Consider the following 27,128-nt stretch of genomic DNA (forward strand, 5'->3'; position numbering starts at 1 on the left):
AGGATTAGGGTTAATTAGCTTCAGGTATTAGCTACAGATTAGGTGGCAGGCGGTCTAGAGGATAAGAACATTGGGCCAGTACCTGAAAGGTTGCTGGTTCAGATCCCAGAGCGGACTACATAAAACAGCATCTGTCAATGTGCCCTTGAGCAAGGCTCTTGACCCTACATGCTCTGTGTAAGAACATCTGCTAAGACTGGCCTTTCTCATTATGGAAGGATGCAGCAGACATTCTATACAGCCAGATGTTTTATTGCTGCCCCTAGTGAACGGTTTTGACAGAGTCCCCCGAGTCCCCAGAGTCCCCAGAGTCACTCGATGTCCCCAGAGTCCCCAGCGTCACTCGATGTCCCCAGCGTCACTCGATGTCCCCAGAGTCCCTCAATGTCCCTCGATGTCCACAGAGTCCCTCGACGTCCCCAGAGTCCCCCGACGTCCACAGAGTCCCTCGATGTCCCCCGACGTCCCCAGAGTCCCTCGACGTCCCCCGACGTCCACAGAGTCCCCAGCGTCACTCGATGTCCCCAGAGTCCCTCGATGTCCCCAGAGTCCCCAGAGTCACCTGATGTCCCCAGAGTCCCCCGACGTCCCCAGAGTCCCCAGCGTCACTCGATGTCCCCAGAGTTCCTCAATGTCCCCAGAGTCCCCAGAGTCACTCGATGTCCCCAGAGTTCGACGTCCCCAGAGTCCCCCGACGTCCACAGAGTCCCTCGATGTCCCCCGAGTCCCCCATTGTCCCTCGACGTCCCCCGGCGTCCACAGAGTCCCTCGACGTCCCCAGAGTCCCCCGACGTCCCCAGAGTCCCTCGACGTCCCCAGAGTCCCTCGATGTCCCCAGAGTCCCCAGAGTCACTCGATGTCCCCAGAGTCCCCAGAGTCCCCCGACGTCCCCAGAGTCCCCAGCGTTACTCGATGTCCCCAGAGTCCCTCAATGTCCCCAGAATCCCCAGAGTCACTCGATGTCCCCAGAGTCCCCCGACGTCCCCAGAGCCCCCAGCGTCACTCGATGTCCCCAGAGTCCCTCGATGTCCCCAGAGTCCCTCGATGTCCCCAGAGTCCCCAGAGTCACTCGATGTCCCCAGAGTCCCCCGACGTCCCCAGAGTCACTCAATGTCCCCAGAGTCCCTCAATGTCCCCAGAGTCACTCGATGTCCCCAGAGTCCGACGTCCCCAGATTCCCCCGGCGTCCACAGAGTCCCTCGATGTCCCCCAATGTCCCCCGACGTCCCCAGAGTCCCTCGACGTCCCCCGACATCCCCAGAGTCCCCAGCGTCACTCGATGTCCCCAGAGTCCCCCGATGTCCCCAGAGTCACTCGATGTCCCCAGAGTCCCCAGAGTCCCCAGCGTCACTCGATGTCCCCAGAGTCCCTCAATGTCCCCAGAGTCCCCAGAGTCACTCGATGTCCCCAGAGTCCGACGTCCCCAGAGTCCCCCGACGTCCCCAAAGTCCCTCGAGTTCTCAGAGTCCCTCATTGTCCCCAGAGTCCCCCGACGTCCCCAGACGTCCCCCGACCTCCTCAGGATCTTCAGAAATGTCACATTTGAATATGGTGCTCTTGCTGTGTGTGTGTGTGTGTGTGTGTGTGTGTGTGTGTGTGTGTGTGTGTGTGTGTGTGTGTGTTTGTGTGTTTGTGTGTTTGTGTGTGTGTTTGTGTGTTTGTGTGTTTGTGTGTGTGTGTGTGTGTGCGTGTGTGAGTTTGTGTGTTTGTGTGTTTGTGTGTGTGCGTGTGTGTTATTGCGTGTAAGTGTGTGTTTGTGTATGTGTGTGTGACTGTATGCTAATGTGTTGTTGTTGACCCTGGTCTGAAAGGTTAAAAGTGAACTTAAAGTGGACACTGATGGTTGAACAATATCTGTCAGTTCTTCGCTAATGCTAATTGAAGGCTTGAGGAGAACGACCCACGCCTCTACTTAATGCTAGCATCAGAGTTCATACAGGGCAGAGTTCAAGGTGAACACACACACCAGAGGAGGCTGGTGGGAGGAGCAATAGGAGGACGGACTCATTGTAACAACTCATAAATAAATAACTGCTTCCTGGTGGCTGCATCATGTTATGGGTATGCTTGACATCAGAAAGGACTGTGGAGTTTATCAGGATAAAAAGAAAGGGGAAAAAGCCTAAGCACAGGCAAAATGCTACAGGAACTTACAGTCAATCAGGTGTGTAAAGCTCTCAGAGACTTACCCAGGAAGACTTACAGTTGTAGTCGCTGCTAAAAGTAGTTTCTAACATATATTTACTCTGAGATCTGAATAGTTATGTGACAACTTTATTGTAGTTATTAAAAAAAATACATTTAACATTACAGAGTAATTTGTGTAAAAAAAAAGATAATTATATACATTTTAATCTCACTTTATACGACAATAAAATATAAGGAAATCCAAGGGGTATGAATAATTTTGCAAGGCACTACAGTAGTGCACAACACAGGGAAGAGAGTGAGACGAACCCTGAGTTTAATTCAGAAAGATGGAAACAAACAAGTGAATCTCATGTCAGAGTGACGCTGGGTTACCATAGTAACATAACGTTGGGAGACTGGAGGTTCCGGAGAGCTGCTATTAGTGGTAACGGTACTTACATAACACACACACGCACGCACGCACGCACGCACGCACACACACACACACACACATATATATATATAGACACACACACAAACACACACACGCACGCACACACACATATATATATATAGACACACACACAAACACACACACGCACGCACGCACAAACACACACACACACACACACACACACACACACACACACATATATATATAGACACACACACACACACACACACACACACACAGTGTTACCAACACCAGAATATGTTCTACATGGAGGCCAGGGAGATCACACATTAATAAATACTGACATAGAAGAAACAACATGTTCCCACTGCTCTAACCTGGATTATGTGAGACCAGAGACAGACCAGAGGGAGACCAGAGAGACACCAGAGAGAGACCAGAGAGAGACCAGAGAGAGACCAGAGAGACACCAGAGAGAGACCAGAGGGAGACCAGAGGGAGACCAGAGACAGACCAGAGGGAGACCAGAGAGACACCAGAGAGAGACCAGAGGGAGACCAGAGAGAGACCAGAGAGAGACCATAGAGAGACCAGAGGGAGACCAGAGAGACCCCAGAGAGAGACCAGAGAGAGACCAGAGGGAGACCAGAGGGAGACCAGAGAGAGAGACCAGAGGGAGACCAGAGAGAGAGACCAGAGGGAGACCAGAGGGAGACCAGAGGGAGACCAGAGAGAGAGACCAGAGAGAGACCAGAGAGAGAGACCAGAGGGAGACCAGAGGGAGACCAGAGGGAGAACAGAGGGAGACCAGAGAGAGATACCAGAGAGAGAGAGACCAAAGAGGGAGAGACCAGAGAGAGAGACCAGAGAGAGAGACCAGAGAGACACCAGAGAGAGACCAGAGAGAGACCAGAGAGAGACCAGAGAGAGACCAGAGAGAGACCAGAGAGAGAGAGAGACCAGAGAGAGAGAGAGAGACCAGAGAGAGACCAGAGAGAGACCAGAGAGAGACCAGAGAGAGACCAGAGGGAGACCAGAGGGAGACCAGAGAGAGAGACCAGAGGGAGACCAGAGAGAGAGACCAGAGGGAGACCAGAGGGAGACCAGAGAGAGACCAGAGAGAGACCAGAGATAGACCAGAGAGAGACCAGAGAGAGACCAGAGAGAGACCAGAGAGAGGAGAGAGAGAGACCAGAGAGAGACCAGAGAGAGACCAGAGAGAGACCAGAGAGAGACCAGAGGGAGACCAGAGAGAGACCAGAGAGAGACCAGAGAGAGACCAGAGAGAGACCAGAGAGAGAGAGAGACCAGAGAGAGACCAGAGAGAGACCAGAGAGAGACCAGAGAGAGACCAGAGAGAGAGAGAGACCAGAGAGAGAGAGAGAGACCAGAGAGAGACCAGAGGGAGACCAGAGAGAGACCAGAGATAGACCAGAGAGAGACCAGAGAGAGGAGAGAGAGAGACCAGAGAGAGAGAGAGAGACCAGAGAGAGGAGAGAGAGAGACCAGAGAGAGAGAGAGACCAGAGAGAGACCAGAGAGAGACCAGAGAGAGACCAGAGAGAGACCAGAGAGAGACCAGAGAGAGACCAGAGATAGACCAGAGAGAGACCAGAGAGAGACCAGAGAGAGACCAGAGATAGACCAGAGAGAGACCAGAGATAGACCAGAGAGAGACCAGAGAGAGAGAGAGACCAGAGAGAGACCAGAGGGAGACCAGAGAGAAACCAGAGATAGACCAGAGAGAGACCAGAGAGAGGAGAGAGAGAGACCAGAGAGAGAGAGAGAGACCAGAGAGAGGAGAGAGAGAGACCAGAGAGAGAGAGAGAGACCATAGAGAGACCAGAGAGAGACCAGAGATAGACCAGAGAGAGACCAGAGATAGACCAGAGAGAGACCAGAGAGAGACCAGAGAGAGACCAGAGATAGACCAGAGAGAGACCAGAGATAGACCAGAGAGAGACCAGAGAGAGACCAGAGAGAGACCAGAGAGAGACCAGAGAGAGACCAGAGGGAGACCAGAGAGACACCAGAGAGAGACCAGAGAGAGACCAGAGAGACACCAGAGAGAGACCAGAGGGAGACCAGAGAGAGAGACCAGAGGGAGACCAGAGAGAGAGACCAGAGATAGACCAGAGAGAGACCAGAGATAGACCAGAGAGAGACCAGAGATAGAACAGAGAGAGAACAGAGGGAGACCAGAGGGAGACCAGAGATAGACCAGAGAGAGACCAGAGAGAGACCAGAGAGAGGAGAGAGAGAGACCAGAGAGTGGAGAGAGAGAGACCAGAGAGAGAGAGAGAGACCAGAGAGAGACCAGAGAGAGACCAGAGAGAGGAGAGAGAGAGACCAGAGAGAGAGAGAGAGACCAGAGAGAGACCAGAGAGAGACAAGAGATAGACCAGAGAGAGACCAGAGAGAGACCAGAGAGAGGAGAGAGAGAGACCAGAGAGAGAGAGAGAGAGACCAGAGAGAGACCAGAGAGAGACCAGAGATAGACCAGAGAGAGACCAGAGGTAGACCAGAGAGAGACCAGAGAGAGACCAGAGATAGACCAGAGAGAGACCAGAGAGAGACCAGAGAGAGGAGAGAGAGAGACCAGAGAGAGACCAGAGAGAGACCAGAGAGAGGAGAGAGAGAGACCAGAGAGAGAGAGAGAGACCAGAGAGAGACCAGAGAGAGACCAGAGAGAGACCAGAGAGAGACCAGAGAGAGACCAGAGGGAGACCAGAGAGAGACCAGAGAGAGACCAGAGAGAGACCAGAGATAGACCAGAGAGAGACCAGAGGGAGACCAGAGAGAGACCAGAGAGAGAGAGAGAGAGACCAGAGAGAGACCAGAGAGAGACCAGAGAGAGACCAGAGATAGACCAGAGAGAGACCAGAGGGAGACCAGAGAGAGACCAGAGAGAGACCAGAGAGAGACCAGAGATAGACCAGAGAGAGACCAGAGAGAGACCAGAGAGAGAGAGAGACCAGAGAGAGAGAGAGAGACCAGAGAGAGACCAGAGAGAGACCAGAGAGAGACCAGAGAGAGACCAGAGAGAGACCAGAGATAGACCAGAGAGAGACCAGAGAGAGAGAGAGAGAGACCAGAGAGAGACCAGAGAGAGACCAGAGAGAGACCAGAGATAGACCAGAGAGAGACCAGAGAGAGACCAGAGAGAGACCAGAGATAGACCAGAGAGAGACCAGAGAGAGACCAGAGAGAGACCAGAGAGAGGAGAGAGAGAGACCAGAGAGAGACCAGAGAGAGACCAGAGAGAGGAGAGAGAGAGACCAGAGAGAGAGAGAGAGACCAGAGAGAGACCAGAGAGAGACCAGAGAGAGACCAGAGAGAGACCAGAGGGAGACCAGAGAGAGACCAGAGAGAGACCAGAGAGAGACCAGAGAGAGACCAGAGATAGACCAGAGAGAGACCAGAGGGAGACCAGAGAGAGACCAGAGAGAGAGAGAGAGACCAGAGAGAGACCAGAGAGAGACCAGAGAGAGACCAGAGATAGACCAGAGAGAGACCAGAGGGAGACCAGAGAGAGACCAGAGGGAGACCAGAGAGAGACCAGAGATAGACCAGAGAGAGACCAGAGAGAGAGACCAGAGAGAGAGACCATAGAGAGACCAGAGATAGACCAGAGAGAGACCAGAGAGAGAGACCAGAGAGAGAGACCATAGAGAGACCAGAGAGAGACCAGAGGGAGACCAGAGAGAGACCAGAGAGAGAGACCAGAGGGAGACCAGAGAGAGACCAGAGGGAGACCAGAGGGAGAGACCAGAGAGAGACCAGAGAGAGACCAGAGAGAGAGACCAGAGAGAGAGACCAGAGAGAGACCAGAGAGAGACCAGAGGGAGACCAGAGAGAGACCAGAGAGAGAGACCAGAGGGAGACCAGAGGGAGACCAGAGAGAGACAGAGAGAGACCAGAGAGAGACCAGAGAGAGAGACCAGAGGGAGACCAGAGAGAGAGAGACCAGAGGGAGACCAGAGAGAGACCAGAGGGAGACCAGAGGGAGAGACCAGAGAGAGACCAGAGAGAGACCAGAGAGAGAGACCAGAGAGAGAGACCAGAGAGAGACCAGAGAGAGACCAGAGGGAGACCAGAGAGAGACCAGAGAGAGAGACCAGAGGGAGACCAGAGGGAGACCAGAGAGAGACAGAGAGAGACCAGAGAGAGACCAGAGAGAGAGACCAGAGGGAGACCAGAGAGAGAGAGACCAGAGGGAGACCAGAGAGAGACCAGAGAGAGACCGGAGAGAGACCAGAGGGAGACCAGAGAGAGACCAGAGAGAGAGACCAGAGGGAGACCGGAGAGAGAACAGAGAGAGAACAGAGAGAGACCAGAGGGAGACCAGAGAGAGACCAGAGGGAGACCAGAGAGAGAGACCAGAGAGAGACCAGAGAGAGACCAGAGGGAGACCAGAGAGAGACCAGAGAGAGACCAGAGGGAGACCAGAGAGAGACCAGAGAGAGACCAGAGGGAGACCAGAGAGAGACCAGAGAGAGACCAGAGAGAGAGACCAGAGGGAGACCAGAGAGAGACCAGAGGGAGACCAGAGAGAGACCAGAGAGAGAGACCAGAGGGAGGGACCAGAGGGAGACCAGAGGGAGAGACCAGAGAGAGACCAGAGAGAGACCATAGAGAGACCAGAGGGAGACCAGAGAGAGAGACCAGAGAGAGACCAGAGGGAGACCAGAGGGAGACCAGAGGGAGACCAGAGGGAGACCAGAGAGAGAACAGAGAGAGACCAGAGGGAGACCAGAGGGAGACCAGAGGGAGACCAGAGAGAGAACAGAGAGAGACCAGAGAGAGAGACCAGAGAGAGAGACCAGAGAGAGAGACCAGAGGGAGAGACCAGAGAGAGAGACCAGAGGGAGACCAGAGAGAGAACAGAGATAGACCAGAGAGAGAGACCAGAGAGAGAGACCAGAGAGAGAGACCAGAGGGAGAGACCACAGAGAGAGACCAGAGGGAGAACAGAGAGAGACCAGAGAGAGAGACCAGAGAGAGAGACCAGAGAGGGAGACCAGAGGGAGACCAGAGAGAGACCAGAGGGAGACCAGAGGGAGACCAGAGGGAGACCAGAGTGAGACCAGAGAGAGACCAGAGAGAGACCAGAGAGAGACCAGACGGAGAACAGAGAGAGACCAGAGGGAGACCAGAGAGGGAGACCAGAGAGAGAGACCAGAGAGACCAGAGAGAGACCAGAGAGAGACCAGAGGGAGACCAGAGAGAGACCAGAGAGAGACCAGAGAGAGACCAGAGAGAGAGACCAGAGAGAGAGACCAGAGAGAGACCAGAGAGAGACCAGAGGGAGACCAGAGAGAGAGACCAGAGAGAGACCAGAGGGAGACCAGAGGGAGACCAGAGGGAGACCAGAGAGAGACCAGAGAGAGACCAGAGAGAGACACCAGAGGGAGACCAGAGGGAGACCAGAGGGAGAACAGAGGGAGACCAGAGGGAGACCAGAGGGAGAGACCAGAGGGAGACCAGAGGGAGACCAGAGAGAGACCAGAGAGAGACCAGAGAGAGACCAGAGAGAGACCAGAGGGAGACCAGAGGGAGACCAGAGGGAGAACAGAGAGAGACCAGAGGGAGACCAGAGGGAGACCAGAGAGAGACCAGAGAGAGACCAGAGAGAGACCAGAGGGAGACCAGAGAGAGACCAGAGAGAGACCAGAGAGAGAGACCAGAGAGAGAGAACAGAGAGAGACCAGAGGGAGAGCAGAGAGAGAGACCAGCGAGAGACCAGAGGGAGACCAGAGGGAGACCAGAGAGAGACCAGAGAGAGAGACCAGAGGGAGACCAGAGGGAGACCAGAGAGAGACCAGAGAGAGACCAGAGAGAGACCAGAGAGAGACCAGAGAGAGACCAGCGGGAGACCAGAGAGAGACCAGAGGGACACCAGAGAGAGAGACCAGAGAGAGACCAGAGGGAGACCAGAGGGAGACCAGAGGGAGACCAGAGAGATACCAGAGAGAGACACCAGAGGGAGACCAGGGGGAGACCAGAGGGAGACCAGAGAGAGAGACCAAAGAGAGACCAGAGGGAGACCATAGGGAGACCAGAGGGAGACCAGAGGGAGACCAGAGAGAGAGACCAGAGGGAGACCAGAGGGAGACCAGAGGGAGAACAGAGAGAGACCAGAGGGAGACCAGAGGGAGACCAGAGAGAGACCAGAGAGAGACCAGAGAGAGACCAGAGAGAGACCAGAGGGAGACCAGAGAGAGACCAGAGAGAGAACAGAGAGAGAGAACAGAGAGAGACCAGAGGGAGAGCAGAGAGAGAGACCAGAGAGAGACCAGAGGGAGACCAGAGGGAGACCAGAGAGAGAGACCAGAGAGAGACCAGAGGGAGACCAGAGAGAGACCAGAGGGAGACCAGAGAGAGACCAGAGAGAGAGACCAGAGAGAGAGACCAGAGAGAGACCAGAGGGAGACCAGAGGGAGACCAGAGGGAGACCAGAGAGAGACCAGAGAGAGACCAGAGGGAGACCAGAGAGAGACCAGAGGGAGAACAGAGAGAGACCAGAGGGAGACCAGAGGGAGACCAGAGGGAGACCAGAGAGAGACCAGAGAGAGACCAGAGAGAGACCAGCGGGAGACCAGAGAGAGACCAGAGAGAGACCAGAGGGAGACCAGAGGGAGACCAGAGAGAGACCAGAGAGAGACCAGAGGAAGACCAGAGAGAGACCAGAGAGAGACCAGAGGGAGACCAGAGAGAGACCAGAGAGAGACCAGAGGGAGACCAGAGATAGACCAGAGAGAGACCAGAGAGAGACCAGAGAGAGACCAGAGGGAGACCAGAGAGAGACCAGAGAGAGACCAGAGAGAGACCAGAGAGAGACCAGAGGGAGACCAGAGGGAGACCAGAGAGAGACCAGAGAGAGACCAGAGGGAGACCAGAGAGAGACCAGAGAGAGACCAGAGGGAGATCAGAGAGAGACCAGAGAGAGACCAGAGAGAGACCAGAGAGAGACCAGAGGGAGACCAGAGATAGACCAGAGATAGACCAGAGAGAGACCAGAGAGAGATCAGAGGGAGACCAGAGAGAGACCAGAGAGAGACCAGAGAGAGACCAGAGGGAGACCAGAGAGAGACCAGAGAGAGAGACCAGAGGGAGAGACCAGAGGGAGAGACCAGAGGGAGACCAGAGGGAGAGACCAGAGAGAGACCAGAGAGAGACCAGAGAGAGACAAGATAGAGACCAGAGAGAGAGACCAGAGGGAGACCAGAGAGAGACAAGAGAGAGAGACCAGAGGGAGAGACCAGAGGGAGACCAGAGGGAGAGACCAGAGAGAGAGACCAGAGGGAGACCAGAGGCAGACCAGAGAGAGAACAGAGAGAGACCAGAGAGAGAGAGACCAGAGAGAGAGACCAGAGGTTGACCAGAGAGAGACCAGAGAGAGAGACCAGAGAGAGAGACCAGAGAGAGAGACCAGAGAGAGACCATTGAGAGAACAGAGAGAGAGACCAGAGAGAGAGACCAGAGAGAGAGACCAGAGGGAGACCAGAGGGAGACCAGAGGGAGACCAGAGAGAGACCAGAGAGAGAGACCAGAGAGAGACCAGAGAGAGACCAGAGAGAGAGACCAGAGAGAGACCAGAGAGAGACCAGAGGGAGACCAGAGGGAGACCAGAGGGAGACCAGAGGGAGACCAGAGAGAGACCAGAGGGAGACCAGAGAGAGACCAGAGAGAGACCAGAGAGAGACCAGAGAGAGACCAGAGGGAGAGACCAGAGAGAGGACCAGAGGGAGAACAGAGAGAGACCAGAGGGAGACCAGAGAGAGAGACCAGAGAGACCAGAGGGAGACCAGAGGGAGACCAGAGAGAGACCAGAGGGAGACCAGAGGGAGACCAGAGAGAGACCAGAGAGAGAGACCAGAGGGAGACCAGAGGGAGAACAGAGAGAGACCAGAGGGAGACCAGAGGGAGACCAGAGAGAGACCAGAGGGAGACCAGAGGGAGACCAGAGGGAGACCAGAGAGAGACCAGAGGGAGACCAGAGAGAGAGACCAGAGGGAGACCAGAGAGAGACCAGAGAGAGACCAGAGGGAGACCAGAGGGAGACCAGAGAGAGACCAGAGGGAGACCAGAGGGAGACCAGAGGGAGACCAGAGGGAGACCAGAGAGAGACCAGAGAGAGACCAGAGAGAGACCAGAGAGAGACCAGAGGGAGACCAGAGAGAGACCAGAGAGAGACCAGAGGGAGACCAGAGAGAGACCAGAGAGAGACCAGAGAGAGACCAGAGAGAGACCAGAGGGAGACCAGAGAGAGACCAGAGGGAGACCAGAGGGAGACCAGAGGGAGACCAGAGGGAGACCAGAGAGAGACCAGAGAGAGACCAGAGGGAGACCAGAGAGAGACCAGAGGGAGACCAGAGAGAGACCAGAGAGAGACCAGAGAGAGACCAGAGGGAGACCAGAGAGAGACCAGAGATTGACCAGAGAGAGACCAGAGAGAGACCAGAGGGACACCAGAGAGAGACCAGAGGGAGACCAGAGAGAGACCAGAGTGAGACCAGAGGGAGACCAGAGAGAGACCAGAGGGAGACCAGAGGGAGACCAGAGGGAGACCAGAGGGAGACCAGAGAGAGACAAGAGAGAGACCAGAGAGAGACCAGAGGGAGACCAGAGAGAGACCAGAGAGAGACCGGAGAGACACCGGAGGGAGACCAGAGAGAGACCAGAGAGAGACCAGAGAGAGACCAGAGAGAGACCAGAGGGAGACCAGAGGGAGACCAGAGAGAGACCAGAGAGAGACCAGAGGGAGACCAGAGAGAGAGACCAGAGGGAGACCAGAGAGAGACCAGAGAGAGACCAGAGGGAGACCAGAGAGAGACCAGAGATAGACCAGAGAGAGACCAGAGAGAGACCAGAGGGAGACCAGAGATAGACCAGAGAAAGACCAGAGAGAGACCAGAGATAGACCAGAGGGAGACCAGAGAGAGACCAGAGAGACCAGAGGGAGACCAGAGAGAGACCAGAGAGAGACCAGAGAGAGACCAGAGAGAGACCAGAGAGAGAACAGAGGGAGACCAGAGGGAGAACAGAGGGAGACCAGAGAGAGAGACCAGAGGGAGACCAGAGAGAGACCAGAGAGAGACCAGAGAGAGACCAGAGGGAGACCAGAGAGAGACCAGAGAGAGACCAGAGAGAGAGAGACCAGAGAGAGAACAGAGGGAGACCAGAGGGAGAACAGAGGGAGACCAGAGAGAGATACCAGAGAGAGAGAGACCAGAGAGAGACCAGAGAGAGACCAGAGAGAGACCAGAGAGAGAGACCAGAGAGAGACCAGAGGGAGACCAGAGGGAGACCAGAGAGAGACCAGAGAGAGACCAGAGAGAGACCAGAGGGAGACCAGAGAGAGACCAGAGATTGACCAGAGAGAGACCAGAGAGAGACCAGAGGGACACCAGAGAGAGACCAGAGAAAGAGACCAGAGAGAGACCAGAGGGAGACCAGAGAGAGACCAGAGAGAGAACAGAGAGAGACCAGAGGGAGACCAGAGGGAGACCAGAGAGAGACCAGAGAGAGACCAGAGAGAGAACAGAGGGAGACCAGAGGGAGACCAGAGAGAGACCAGAGAGAGACCAGAGAGAATCCAGAGGGAGACCAGAGGGAGTCCAGAGGGAGACCAGAGGGAGACCAGAGGGAGATACCAGAGAGAGAGAGACCAGAGAGAGAGAGACCAGAGAGAGACCAGAGAGAGACCAGAGAGAGACCAGAGGGAGACCAGAGGGAGACCAGAGGGAGACCAGAGAGAGAGACCAGAGGGAGACCAGAGAGAGACCAGAGGGAGACCAGAGAGAGACCAGAGAGAGACCAGAGAGAGAGAGACCAGAGAGAGAACAGAGGGAGACCAGAGGGAGACCAGAGGGAGACCAGAGAGAGATACCAGAGAGAGAGAGACCAGAGAGAGACCAGAGAGAGACCAGAGAGAGACCAGAGAGAGAGACCAGAGAGAGACCAGAGGGAGACCAGAGGGAGACCAGAGAGAGACAAGAGAGAGACCAGAGAGAGACCAGAGGGAGACCAGAGGGAGACCAGAGAGAGACCAGAGATTGACCAGAGAGAGACCAGAGAGAGACCAGAGGGACACCAGAGAGAGACCAGAGAGAGAGACCAGAGAGAGACCAGAGAGAGACCAGAGGGAGACCAGAGAGAGGAGAGAGAGAGACCAGAGAGAGAGAGAGAGACCAGAGAGAGACCAGAGAGAGAGACCAGAGAGAGACCAGAGGGAGACCAGAGGGAGACCAGAGAGAGACAAGAGAGAGACCAGAGAGAGACCAGAGGGAGACCAGAGAGAGACCAGAGATTGACCAGAGAGAGACCAGAGAGAGACCAGAGGGACACCAGAGAGAGACCAGAGAGAGAGACCAGAGAGAGACCAGAGAGAGACCAGAGGGAGACCAGAGAGAGACCAGAGAGAGAGAACAGAGGGAGACCAGAGGGAGACCAGAGAGAGACCAGAGAGAGACCAGAGAGAGACCAGAGAGAGACCAGAGAGAATCCAGAGGGAGACCAGAGGGAGACCAGAGGGAGACCAGAGGGAGATACCAGAGAGAGAGAGACCAGAGCGAGAGAGACCAGAGAGAGACCAGAGAGAGACCAGAGGGAGACCAGAGAGAGACCAGAGGGAGACCAGAGGGAGACCAGAGGGAGACCAGAGGGAGACAAGAGGGAGACCAGAGGGAGACCAGAGGGAGACCAGAGGGAGACCTGAGGGAGAACAGAGAGAGACCAGAGAGAGAGAGAGACCAGAGAGAGAGAGACCAGAGAGAGACCAGAGGGAGACCAGAGGGAGACCAGAGAGAGACCAGAGGGAGACCAGAGGGAGACCAGAGGGAGACCAGAGAGAGACCAGAGGGAGAACAGGGGGAGAACAGAGAGAGACCAGAGAGAGAGAGAGACCAGAGAGAGAGAGACCAGAGAGAGACCAGAGGGAGAACAGAGGCAGAACAGAGGCAGAACAGAGGGAGACCAGAGGGAGACCACAGGGAGACCAGAGATTGACCAGAGAGAGACCAGAGAGAGACCAGAGGGACACCAGAGAGAGACCAGAGAGAGAGACCAGAGAGAGACCAGAGAGAGACCAGAGGGAGACCAGAGAGAGACCAGAGAGAGAGAACAGAGGGAGACCAGAGGGAGACCAGAGAGAGACCAGAGAGAGACCAGAGAGAGACCAGAGAGAGACCAGAGAGAGACCAGAGAGAATCCAGAGGGAGACCAGAGGGAGACCAGAGGGAGACCAGAGGGAGATACCAGAGAGAGAGAGACCAGAGAGAGAGAGACCAGAGAGAGACCAGAGAGAGACCAGAGGGAGACCAGAGAGAGACCAGAGGGAGACCAGAGGGAGACCAGAGGGAGACAAGAGGGAGACCAGAGGGAGACCAGAGGGAGACCAGAGGGAGACCTGAGGGAGAACAGAGAGAGACCAGAGAGAGAGAGAGACCAGAGAGAGAGAGACCAGAGAGAGACCAGAGGGAGACCAGAGGGAGACCAGAGAGAGACCAGAGGGAGACCAGAGGGAGACCAGAGAGAGACCAGAGGGAGAACAGGGGGAGAACAGAGAGAGACCAGAGAGAGAGAGAGACCAGAGAGAGAGAGACCAGAGAGAGACCAGAGGGAGAACAGAGGCAGAACAGAGGCAGAACAGAGGGAGACCAGAGGGAGACCACAGGGAGACCAGAGAGAGACCAGAGATAGACCAGAGAGAGACCAGAGGGAGACCAGAGGGAGACCAGAGGGAGAACAGAGGCAGAACAGAGGGAGACCAGAGGGAGACCACGGGGAGACCAGAGAGAGAGACCAGAGAGAGAGAGAGACCAGAGAGAGACCAGAGGGAGACCAGAGGGAGATCAGAGGGAGACCAGAGAGAGACCAGAGGGAGACCAGAGAGAGACCAGAGAGAGACCAGAGAGAGACCAGAGGGAGAGAGAGACCAGAGAGAGACCAGAGAGAGACCAGAGGGAGACCAGAGAGAGAGAGAGAGACCAGAGATAGAGAGAGACCAGAGAGAGAGAGACCAGAGAGAGACCAGAGGGAGACCAGAGGGAGACCAGAGGGAGACCAGAGAGAGACCCGAGGGAGACCAGAGGGAGACCAGAGAGAGACCAGAGAGAGACCAGAGAGAGACCAGAGAGACACCAGAGAGAGACCAGAGAGAGACCAGAGGGAGACCAGAGAGAGACCAGAGAGACACCAGAGAGAGACCAGAGAGAGACCAGAGGGAGACCAGAGGGAGACCAGAGGGAGAGACCAGAGAGAGACCAGAGAGAGAGAGAGACCAGAGAGAGAGAGAGACCAGAGAGAGAGAGAGACCAGAGAGAGAGAGACCAGAGAGAGACCAGAGGGAGACCAGAGGGAGACCAGAGGGAGACCAGAGGGAGAACAGAGAGAGACCAGAGAGAGAGAGAGACCAGAGAGAGAGAGAGACCAGAGAGAGAGAGACCAGAGAGAGACCAGAGAGAGACCAGAGAGAGAGACCAGAGAGAGTGTCCAGAGAGAGACCAGAGGGAGACCAGAGGGAGACCAGAGAGAGACCAGACGGAGACCAGAGGGAGACCAGAGGGAGAGAGATGACCCTTCACATACTCAGCAACGTCAAGTTGGTATCCAAAGTAACAACCTATAGCTCCTTCCAAGACAGCCTCTCTCTGTCTATAGCTCCATTCTAATAACCCCCTTAGACCTTCCCCTCATCCCTCGGTGGGAGAGTGACACTCCAAAATGGAACAACTAGAGGTAGGGAGAGATAAATACCCCACAGGGAATGTGACATCACTACATCACTGGCGGACATCAGAAGCTGCCAACGGTTACCATGGCTCCGACCGAGATGGCTGCCTCGCTTCTAGTCCTTAGGAAACTTTGCAGTATTTCGTTTTTTTATGAATTATTTCTTACTTTGTTCGCCCATAAAATCTTAAGTGTTATCACATACAGCCGGGAAGAACTAATGTATATCAGAGCAACGTACGTTTACCAGCAATATGACTAGGAACACGACTTTCCCGGGACGGAACCTTTGTCTGCACCTCACAGGGTATTTGAACTGATTCCAGAGGCTGACCCAAAACAACGCCGTCGGAGAAGAGGCAGACGGAGCTTCTGGTCAGACTTCGGAGGCACACACACCACCCACCGCTTCTTACTCGCCAATGTCCAGTCTCTAGATAAAAAGGTAAACGAAATTAGAGCAAGGGTTGCTTTCCAGAGAGACATCAGGGATTGTAACATCCTCTATTTCACGGGAAACATGGCTCTCTCGGGATATGTTGTCGGAGTCGGTTCAGCCACCTGGATTCTTTGTGTGTCACGCCGACAGGAATAAACATCTCTCCGGTAAGAAGAAGGACGGGGCTGTATGTTTCATGATTAACGACTCATGGTGTAGTTGTAACAACAAACAGGAACTCAAGTCCTTTTGTTCACCTGACCTAGAATTGCTCACAATCAAATGCCGACCATATTATCTCCCAAGACAATTCTCTTCGGTTATTGTCACAGCCGTGTTTATCCCCCCGCAAGCGGGAACCAAGATGACCACCAAGGAACTTCACTGGACTTTATGCAAACTGGAAACTATATATCCTGATGCTACATTTATTGTAGCTGGGGATTTTAACAAAGCAAATTTGAGTACAAGGCTACCTAAATTCTACCAGCAAATTGCCTGCAGCACTGGTAACACACTGGATCACTGCTACTCTAACTTCGGCAATGCATACAAGGCCCTCCCCCGCCCACCCTTCGGCAAATCTGAACACGACTCCATTTTGCTCCTCCCTTCCTATAGGCAGAAACTCAAACAGGAAGTACCCGTGATAAGGACTATTCAATGCTGGTCTGACCAATCGGGAATCCACGCTTATAGATTAATTTGATCACGCGGACTGGGACATGTTCCGGATAGCCTCAGAGAATAATCTACGTATACGCTGATTCGGTGAGTGAGTTTATGAGGAAGTGCATTGGAGATGTTGTACCTACTGTTAAAACCTATTAAGGTTAGGCGTGGGGTTTGAAAACCTATTTAAACCTACCCAAACCAGAAACTGTGGATAGATGGCAGCATTCACACAAAACCATAAGCGCGAACAACCACATTAAACCATGGAAAGGTAGCTGGGATTAACGAAACTGCATTTAACGAGGGGAAGGTGACTGGGAATATGGCCGAATACAAACAGTGTAGTTATTCCCTCCGCAAGGCAATCAAACAAGTGAGATGTCAGACACCATAGTCAAAGCTCATCGCTTAGCTAAGGACCCTGGGACTGAACACCTCCCTCAGCAGTTGGATCCTGGACTTCCTGACGGGCCTGGTATAGGGACAAAGTGGAGTCGCAAATCAACGGCTCAGACACGAGACGTACGTCTACAGACAATCACGGACTACGTCTTGCTTCCAGACAAACTAAACACCTTCTTTGCCCGCTTTGAGGATAATACAGTGCCCCCGACGTGGCCCGCTACCAAGAATTGTGGGCTCTCCTACTTCGTGGCCGACGTGAGTAAAACAATTAAACGTGTTAACCCTCGCAAAAGCTGCCGGCCCAGACGGCATCCCTAACCGCGTCCTCAGAGCATGCACAGACCAACTGGTTGGTGTGTTTACGGACATATTCAATCAATCCCCATCCCAGTCTGCTGTCCCCACATGCTTCAAGAGGGCCACCATTGTTCCCACAAAGATAACTGAACTAAATGACTATCGCTCCGTAGCACTCACTTCTGTCATCATGAAGTGCTTTGAGAGACTAGTCAAGGATCACATCACCTCCACCTTGCCTATCACCCTAGACCCACTTCAATTTGCTTATCGCCCCAATAAATCCACAGACGATGCAATCGCCATCACACTGCACAATGCCCTATCCCATCTGGACAAGAGGAATACCTATGTAAGAATGCTGTTCATTGACTACAGCCCAACATTCAACACCATAGTACCCTCCAAGCTCATCATCAAGCTGGAGGCCTGGGTCTCACCCCATCCTGTGCAACTGGGTCCTGGACTTCCTGGCGGGCCGCCCCCCCCAGGTGGTGAAGGTAGGAAACAACATCTCCACTCTGTTGATCCTCAACACTGGGGCCCCACAAGGGTGCGTGCTCAGCCCCCTCCTGTACTCCCTGTTCACCCACGACCACGTGGCCATGCACCCCTCCAACACAATCCTTAAGTTTTTAGACGACATAACAGTAGGCTTGATTACCAACAACAACAAGACAGCCTACAGGGAGGAGGTGAGGGCACTCGGAGTGTGGTGTCAGGAAAGCAAACTCTCACTCAACGTCAACAAAACAAAGGAGAAGATTTTGGACTTCAGGAAACAGCAGAGGGAGCACCCCCCTATCCACATCAATGGGACAGCAGTGGAGAAGGTGGAAAGTTTTAAGTTCCTTGCGGTACACATCACGGACAAACTGAAATGGTCCACCCACACATACAGTGTGGTGAAGAAGGCGCACCAGCACCTCTTCCACCTCAGGAGGCTGAAGAAATTTGGCTTGGCACCTAAAACCCTCACAAACATTTACAGATGCACAATTGAGAGCATCCTGTCGTGCTGTATCACAGCCTGGTATGGCAACAGCACCGCCCACAACCACAAGGCTCTCCAGAGGGTAGTGAGGTCTGCACAACGCATCACCGGGGGCAAACTACCTGCCCTCCAGGACACCTACACCACCCGATGTCACAGGAAGGCCAAAAAGATCATCAAGGACAACAACCACCCGAGCCACTGCCTGTCCACCCCGCTGTCATTCAGAAGGCGAGGTCAGTACAGGTGCATCAAAGCAGGGACCGAGAAACAGCCATCACTAACACAGAGAGGCTGCTGCCTACATACAGACTTGAAATCACTGGCCACTTTAATAAATGGACAACTATTCACTTTAATAACGCCACTTTAATAATGTTAACATATCTTGCATTAGTCATCTCATATGTACTATATACTGTATTTTATAGCATTATTGCATCTTACCTAAGCCTCTCTGTCATTGCTCATCCATATAGTTATACATATATATTCCTATTCATTCCTTTACTTAGATGTGTGTTTATTAGGTAGTTGTTATGAAATTGTTAGATATTACATGTTAGATATCGCTGCAGTGTCGGAACGAGAAGCACAAGTATTTCCCTAAACTCGCAATAAGATCTGCTAACCACGCGTATGTGACCAATAAAATGTGATTTGATTTGGGTTACATTCCTCCTGAACTACTACCACCCAGCTACAAGTTCTCCCTGGGTTACATTCCTCCTGAACTACTACCACCCAGCTACAAGTTCTCCCTGGGTTACATTCCTCCTGAAATACTACCACCCAGCTACAAGTTCTCCCTGGGTTACATTCCTCCTGAACTACTACCACCCAGCTACAAGTTCTCCCTGGGTTACAATCCTCCTGAACTACTACCACCCAGCTACAAGTTCTCCCTGGGTTACATTCCTCCTGAACTACTACCACCCAGCTACAAGTTCTCCCTGGGTTACATTCCTCCTGAACTACTACCACCCAGCTACAAGTTCTCCCTGGGTTACATTCCTCCTGAACTACTACCACCCAGCTACAAGTTCTCCCTGGGTTACATTCCTCCTGAACTACTACCACCCAGCTACAAGTTCTCCCTGGGTTACAATCCTCCTGAACTACTACCACCCAGCTACAAGTTCTCCCTGGGTTACATTCCTCCTGAACTACTACCACCCAGCTACGAGTTCTCCCTGGGTTACATTCCTCCTGAACTACTACCACCCAGCTACGAGTTCTCCCTGGGTTACATTCCTCCTGAACTACTACCACCCAGCTACAAGTTCTCCCTGGGTTACATTCCTCCTGAACTACTACCACCCAGCTACAAGTTCTCCCTGGGTTACATTCCTCCTGAACTGCTACCACCCAGCTACAAGTTCTCCCTGGGTTACATTCCTCCTGAACTACTACCACCCAGCTACAAGTTCTCCCTGGGTTACATTCCTCCTGAACTACTACCACCCAGCTACAAGTTCTCCCTGGGTTACATTCCACCTGAACTACTACCACCCAGCTACAAGTTCTCCCTGGGTTACATTCCTCCCGAACTACTACCACCCAGCTACAAGTTCTCCCTGGGTTACATTCCTCCTGAACTACTACCACCCAGCTACAAGTTCTCCCTGGGTTACATTCCTCCTGAACTACTACCACCCAGCTACAAGTTCTCCCTGGGGATACATTCCACCTGAACTACTACCACCCAGCTACAAGTTCTCCCTGGGTTACATTCCTCCCGAACTACTACCACCCAGCTACAAGTTCTCCCTGGGTTACATTCCTCCTGAACTACTACCACCCAGCTACAAGTTCTCCCTGGGTTACATTCCTCCTGAACTACTACCACCCAGCTACAAGTTCTCCCTGGGTTACATTCCTCCTGAACTACTACCACCCAGCTACAAGTTCTCCCTGGGTTACATTCCTCCTGAATGATTAAAAACCATACCATGGTTGTTTAGATGAGGTAGGTCTAGAGTCTCCTACAGCAGCAGTGGTCAGAATGAGGTAGAGCTACAGTCATCTACAGTAGTGGTCAGCATGAGGAAGACCTACAGTCATCTACAGTAGTGGTCAGAATGAGGAAGACCTACAGTCATCTACAGTAGTGGTCAGAATGAGGAAGACCTACAGTCATCTACGGTAGTGGTCAGAATGAGGAAGACCTACAGTCATCTACAGTAGTGGTCAGAATGAGGAAGACCTACAGTCATCTACAGTAGTGGTCAGAATGAGGAAGACCTACAGTCATCTACAGTAGTGGTCAGAATGAGGAAGCCCTACAGTCATCTACAGTAGTGGTCAGAATGAGGAAGACCTACAGTCATCTACAGTAGTGGTCAGAATGAGGAAGACCTACAGTCATCTACAGTAGTGGTCAGAATGAGGAAGCCCTACAGTCATCTACAGTAGTGGTCAGAATGAGGAAGACCTACAGTCATCTACAGTAGTGGTCAGAATGAGGAAGACCTACAGTTATCTACAGTAGTGGTCAGAATGAGGAAGACCTACAGTCATCTACAGTAGTGGTCAGAATGAGGAAGGCCTACAGTCATCTACAGTAGTGGTCAGAATGAGGAAGACCTACAGTCATCTACAGTAGTGGTCAGAATGAGGAAGACCTACAGTCATCTACAGTAGTGGTCAGAATGAGGTATGGAGTAGTAATGTAGCCATCCTCTGTGGTTCAATGTGGAGTAGTAATGTAGCCATCCTCTGTGGTTCAATGTGGAGAAGTAATGTACCATCCTCTGGTTCAATGTGGAGAAGTAATGTACCCATCCTCTGTGGTTCAATGTGGAGTAGTAATGTAGCGATCCTCTGTGGTTCAATGTGGAGTAGTAATGTACCCATCCTCTGTGGTTCAATGTGGAGTAGTAATGTACCCATCCTCTGGCTGGTGTTCAATGTGGAGTAGTAATGTAGCCATCCTCTGTGGTTCAATGTGGAGTAGTAATGTACCCATCCTCTGTGGTTCAATGTGGAGTAGTAATGTACCCATCCTCTGGCTGGTGTTGAATGTGGAGTAGTAATGTACCCCTCCTCTGTGGTTCAATGTGGCTCAATGTAGAGTAGTAATGTACCCATCCTCTGTGGTTCAATGTGGAGTAGTAATGTACCATCCTCTGGCTGGTGTTCAATGTGGAGTAGTAATGTACCCCTCCTCTGTTGTTCAATGTGGAGTAGTAATGTAGCCATCCTCTGTGGTTCAATGTGGAGTAGTAATGTACCCATCCTCTGTGGTTCAATGTGGAGTAGTAATGTACCCATCCTCTGGCTGGTGTTCAATGTGGAGTAGTAATGTAGCCATCCTCTGTGGTTCAATGTGGAGTAGTAATGTACCCATCCTCTGTGGTTCAATGTGGAGTAGTAATGTACCCATCCTCTGTGGTTCAATGTGGAGAAGTAATGTACCCATCCTTTGTGGTTCAATGTAGTGTAGTAATGTACCGTACTCTGTGGTTCAATGTGGAGAAGTAATGTACCCATCCTCTGTGGTTCAATGTGGAGTAGTAATGTACCATCCTCTGTGGTTCAATGTGGAGTAGTGATGTACCCCTCCTCTGTTGTTCAATGTGGAGTAGTAATGTACCCCTCTTCTGTGGTTCAATGTGGAGTAGTAATGTAGCCATCCTCTGTGGTTCAATGTGGAGTAGTAATGTACCCCTCCTCTGTTGTTCAATGTGGAGTAGTAATGTACCCCTCCTCTGTGGTTCAATATGGAGTAGTAATGTACCCCTCCTCTGTGGTTCAATATGGAGTAGTAATGTACCATCCTCTGTGGTTCAATGTGGAGTAGTAATGTAGCCATCCTCTGGGGTTCAATGTGGAGTAGTAATGTACCATCCTCTGTGGTTCAATGTAGTGTAGTAATGTAGCCATCCTCTGGGGTTCAATGTGGAGTAGTAATGTAGCCATCCTCTGTGGTTCAATGTGGAGTAGTAATGTACCATCCTCTGTGGTTCAATGTAGAGTAGTAATGTAGCCATCCTCTGTGGTTCAATGTGGAGTAGTAATGTAGCCATCCTCTGTGGTTCAATGTGGAGTAGTAATGTAGCCATCCTCTGTGGTTCAATGTGGCTCAATGTAGAGTAGTAATGTACCATCCTCTGTGGTTCAATGTGGAGTAGTAATGTACCCATCCTCTGTGGTTCAATGTGGAGTAGTAATGTACCATCCTCTGGTTCAATGTGGAGTAGTAATGTAGCCATCCTCTGTGGTTCAATGTGGAGTAGTAATGTACCCATCCTCTGGCTGGTGTTCAATGTGGTGTAGTAATGTAGCCATCCTCTGTGGTTCTATGTGGAGTAGTAATGTAGCCATCCTCTGTGGTTCAATGTGGAGTAGTAATGTAGCCATCCTCTGTGGTTCAATGTGGAGTAGTAATGTACCCATCCTCTGGCTGGTGTTCAATGTGGTGTAGTAATGTAGCCATCCTCTGTGGTTCAATGTGGAGTAGTAATGTACCCCTCTGTGGTTCAATGTGGAGTAGTAATGTACCCCTCTGTGGTTCAATGTGGAGTAGTAATGTACCATCCTCTGTGGTTCAATGTGGAGTAGTAATGTAGCCATCCTCTGTGGTTCAATGTGGAGTAGTATTAAAGCGGGACTTTTATCCCATTATAGCAGTTCATAACATTTACATTTCCTCTCAGTCATTACCAGTGGAACAATATGAACTAATAGTTATACCCAACCACTGAGGGAGACAACCCAGTCCCTCCTCTCTCTCCCTCGTGCTGGTCTCCCTCCTCTCTCTCCCTCGTGCTGGCCCCCCTCCTCTCTCTCCCTCGTGCTGGCCTCCCTCCTCTCTCTCCCTCGTGCTGGCCTCCCTCCTCTCTCTCCCTCGTGCTGGCCTCCCTCCTCTCTCTCCCTCGTGCTGGCCCCCCTCCTCTCTCTCCCTCGTGCTGGCCCCCCTCCTCTTTCTCCCTCGTGCTGGCCTCCCTCCTCTCTCTCCTTCGTGCTGGCCCCCCTCCTCTCTCTCCTTCGTGCTGGCCTCCCTCCTCTCTCTCCCTCGTGCTGGCCCCCCTCCTCTCTCTCCTTCGTGCTGGCCTCCCTCCTCCCTCTCCCTCGTGCTGGCCCCTCTCCTCTTTCTCTCTCGTGCTGGCCTCCCTCCTCTCTCTCCCTCGTGCTGGCCCCCCTCCTCTTTCTCCCTCGTGCTGGCCTCCCTCCTCTTTCTCTCTCGTGCTGGCCCCCCTCCTCTCTCTCCTTCGTGCTGGCCCCCCTCCTCTCTCTCCCTCGTGCTGGCCTCCCTCCTCTCTCTCTCTCGTGCTGGCCCCCCTCCTCTCTCTCCCTCGTGCTGGCCCCCCTCCTCTTTCTCCCTCGTGCTGGCCTCCCTCCTCTTTCTCTCTCGTGCTGGCCTCCCTCCTCTCTCTCCTTCGTGCTGGCCTCCCTCCTCTCTCTCCCTCGTGCTGGCCCCCCTCCTCTCTCTCCTTCGTGCTGGCCCCCCTCCTCTCTCGCCCTCGTGCTGGCCCCCCTCCTCTCTCTCCCTCGTGCTGGCCTCCCTCCTCTCTCACCCTCGTGCTGGCTCCCCTCCTCTTTCTCTCTCGTGCTGGCCTCCCTCCTCTCTCTCCTTCGTGCTGGCGGATGGAGAGGGATGGAGAGAGGGAGGAGAGAGGGATGGGGGAGAGAGAGAGAGGGATGGGGGGGAGAGAGCGAGGGAGGAGAGAGAGGGATGGGGAAGAGAGAGAGAGAGCGAGGAGAGAGGGATGGGGAAGAGAGAGAGGGAGGAGAGAGAGGGATGGGGATAGAGAGAGAGGGAGGAGAAAGGGATGGGGGATGGAGATAGAAAATAATTATACATCACAAAGATGGATGGAGAGAAGGGAAGAAGTAAGAGAGAGGGATGAGACAGAATGAGAAAGAAACAGAAAGATAGACTGAATGAAGGAAGACAGCAACGATGCACTCTGGTGTCAGATAAATGACTAGGGAGGAGTGATGGAGAGGGAGAGGATGGAAGGTGGAGGGAGGCACAGGGGGATGGAGAGGGAGAAGAGGGAGGGTGTAGGGATGGAGAGGGAGAGGATGAAGAGAGGAGGGAGGGAGGCACAGGGGGATGGAGAGGGAGAGGAGGGAGGGTGTAGGGATGGAGAGGGAGAGGATGGAAGGTGGAGGGAGGCACAGGGGGATGGAGAGGGAGAAGAGGGAGGGTGTAGGGATGGAGAGGGAGAGGATGAAGAGAGGAGGGAGGGAGGCACAGGGGGATGGAGAGGGAGAGGAGGGAGGGTGTAGGGATGGTGGAGGGAGGGTGGAGGGAGGGTAAAGGGAGAGGATGAAGAGAGGATGAAGAGAGGAGGGAGGGTGGAGGGAGGGAGAGGGAGAGGATGAAGAGAGGAGGGAGGGTGGAGGGAGGGTGGAGGGAGGGAGAGGGAGAGGATGAAGAGAGGAGGGAGGGAGGAGGGAGGGAGAGGAGGGAGTGAGGAGGGAGGGTGGAGGGAGGGAGAGGGAGAGGATGAAGAGAGGAGGGAGGGAGGAGGGAGGGAGGCACAGGACTAAACCGGGTGGTTGCAGAAGTTCCATTGACCAGACTGGAACACATTCAACAAATCTGATCTAACTAAGTGGATATGAGTCAAACTCATCATGATTGATGTATTGTAACGGGCCCAGCATGTGGTTACTTCAGTCCAATGTGGATATATTTGGCTGTTTTCGCAGCGTAACATGTACAAGTTGTCCCTTTTCAGGTTCAGAAGAAGTGACTGCTCAATGCTAACTCCTGTTCGTATAAGCTGGTTAGCATAGCTAGCATACAGAAATTGGTGGTGGTGGTCAACTTCCTATTTAATTGTCAGGTTGTCGATAGGTGATGATGACATGAACATGTGTTGGGGTCGACTTCCATTCCAGCAGAATACTCACATTTCTACGTCAACATAGTGTGACGTACACATCTAAATTGTAGCTTAAATGTAGGCTAATTTTGCTGGGGACCAATGAGAACACTCGGGATCTTTCCCCCCTCTACAACTATCCATGGCAATGCCATTGTGTTGGTCGAGTTTGATTGTCCTCTTTACCGCATCTATGCAATGTACAAGAAATGACAGCAACTAAAACTATCAATGTTTATTGAAAACAACTAAAACTATCAATGTTTATTGACAGCAACTAAAACTATCAGTGTTTATTGACAACAACTAAAACTATCAATGTCTATTGACAACAACTGAAACTATCAATGTTTATTGACAACAACTGAAACTATCAATGTTTATTGACAACTGAAACTATCAATGTTTATTGACAACTGAAACTATCAATGTTTATTGACAACTAAAACTATCAATGTTTATTGACAACTGAAACTATCAATGTTTATTGACAACAACTAAAACTATCAATGTTTATTGAAAACTGAAACTATCAATGTTTATTGACAACTGAAACTATCAATGTTTATTGACAACAACTGAAACTATCAATGTTTATTGACAACTGAAACTATCAATGTTTATTGACAACTGAAACTATCAATGTTTATTGACAACTAAAACTATCAATGTTTATTGACAACTGAAACTATCAATGTTTATTGACAACTGAAACTATCAATGTTTATTGACAACTGAAACTATCAATGTTTATTGACAACAACTGAAACTATCAATGTTTATTGACAACTTAAACTATCACACTGTTTATTGACAACAACTGAAACTATCAATGTTTATTGACAACAACTGAAACTATCAATGTTTATTGACAACTAAAACTATCAATGTTTATTGACAACTGAAACTATCAATGTTTCTTGACAACTAAAACTATCAATGTTTCTTGACAACTAAAACTATCAATGTTTATTGACAACTGAAACTATCAATGTTTATTGACAACTAAAACTATCAATGTTTATTGACAACTAAAACTATCAAACTGTTTATTAACAACTAAAACGATCAAACTGTTTATTGACAACTAAAACTATCACACTGTTTATTGACAACTAAAACTATCACACTGTTTATTGACAACTAAAACTATCAAACTGTTTATTAACAACTAAAACGATCAAACTGTTTATTGACAACTAAAATGATCACACTGTTTATTGACAACTAAAACTATCAAACTGTTTATTGACAACTAAAACTATCAAACTGTTTATTGACAACAACTAAAACTATCACACTGTGTATTAACAACTAAAACGATCAAACTGTTTATTGACAACTAAAACTATCAAACTGTTAATTGACAACTAAAACTATCAAACTGTTTATTGACAACTAAAACTATCACACTGTGTATTAACAACTAAAACTATCACACTGTGTATTAACAACTAAAACTATCAAACTGTTTATTGACAACTAAAACTATCACACTGTTTATTGACAACTAAAACTATCACACTGTTTATTGACAACATCTAAAACTATCACATTGTTTATTGACAACTAAAACTATCACACTGTTTATTGACAACTAAAACTATCACACTGTTTATTGACAACTTCTAAAACTATCACACTGTTTATTAACAACTAAAACTATCACACTGTTTATTGACAACTAAAACTATCAAACTGTTTATTGACAACTAAAACTATCACACTGTTTATTGACAACAACTAAAACTATCACACTGTTTATTGACAACTAAAACTATCACACTGTGTATTAACAACTAAACTATCACACTGTTTATTGACAACTAAAACTATCACACTGTGTATTAACAACTAAACTATCACACTGTTTATTGACATCTAAAACTATCACACTGTTTATTGACAACAACTAAAACTATCACACTGTTTATTGACATATAAAACTATCACACTGTTTATTGACAACAACTAAAACTATCACACTGTTTATTGACAACATCTAAAACTATCACACTGTTTATTGACAACATCTAAAACTATCACACTGTTTATTGACAACTAAAACTATCACACTGTTTATTGACAACTAAAACTATCACACTGTTTATTGACAACTAAAACTATCAAACTGTTTATTGACAACTACAACTATCACACTGTGTATTAACAACTAAAACTATCAAACTGTTTATTGACA

General features: G+C 51.1%; 2 protein-coding genes across 2 annotated transcripts; both read left to right on the plus strand.

Moving 5' to 3' along the window:
* The first annotated feature begins 394 nt into the window (after positions 1-394).
* LOC129869105 (uncharacterized) lies at positions 395-1,546 on the plus strand. The gene has a single exon (XM_055943611.1). The coding sequence runs from the start codon at positions 395-397 to the stop codon at positions 1,544-1,546; it is 1,152 nt and encodes a 383-aa protein (XP_055799586.1).
* A 15,110-nt stretch (positions 1,547-16,656) lies between these two features.
* On the plus strand, positions 16,657-19,783 carry LOC129869106 (uncharacterized). The gene is made up of 2 exons (XM_055943612.1): positions 16,657-16,664; positions 18,790-19,783. Exons 1-2 carry the CDS (start codon positions 16,657-16,659, stop codon positions 19,781-19,783), a joined length of 1,002 nt encoding a protein of 333 aa, XP_055799587.1.
* The last annotated feature ends 7,345 nt before the right edge of the window (positions 19,784-27,128 follow it).

Source organism: Salvelinus fontinalis, chromosome 13 (assembly GCF_029448725.1).
Source record: "Salvelinus fontinalis isolate EN_2023a chromosome 13, ASM2944872v1, whole genome shotgun sequence".
Classification (NCBI taxonomy): Eukaryota; Metazoa; Chordata; class Actinopteri; order Salmoniformes; family Salmonidae; genus Salvelinus; species Salvelinus fontinalis.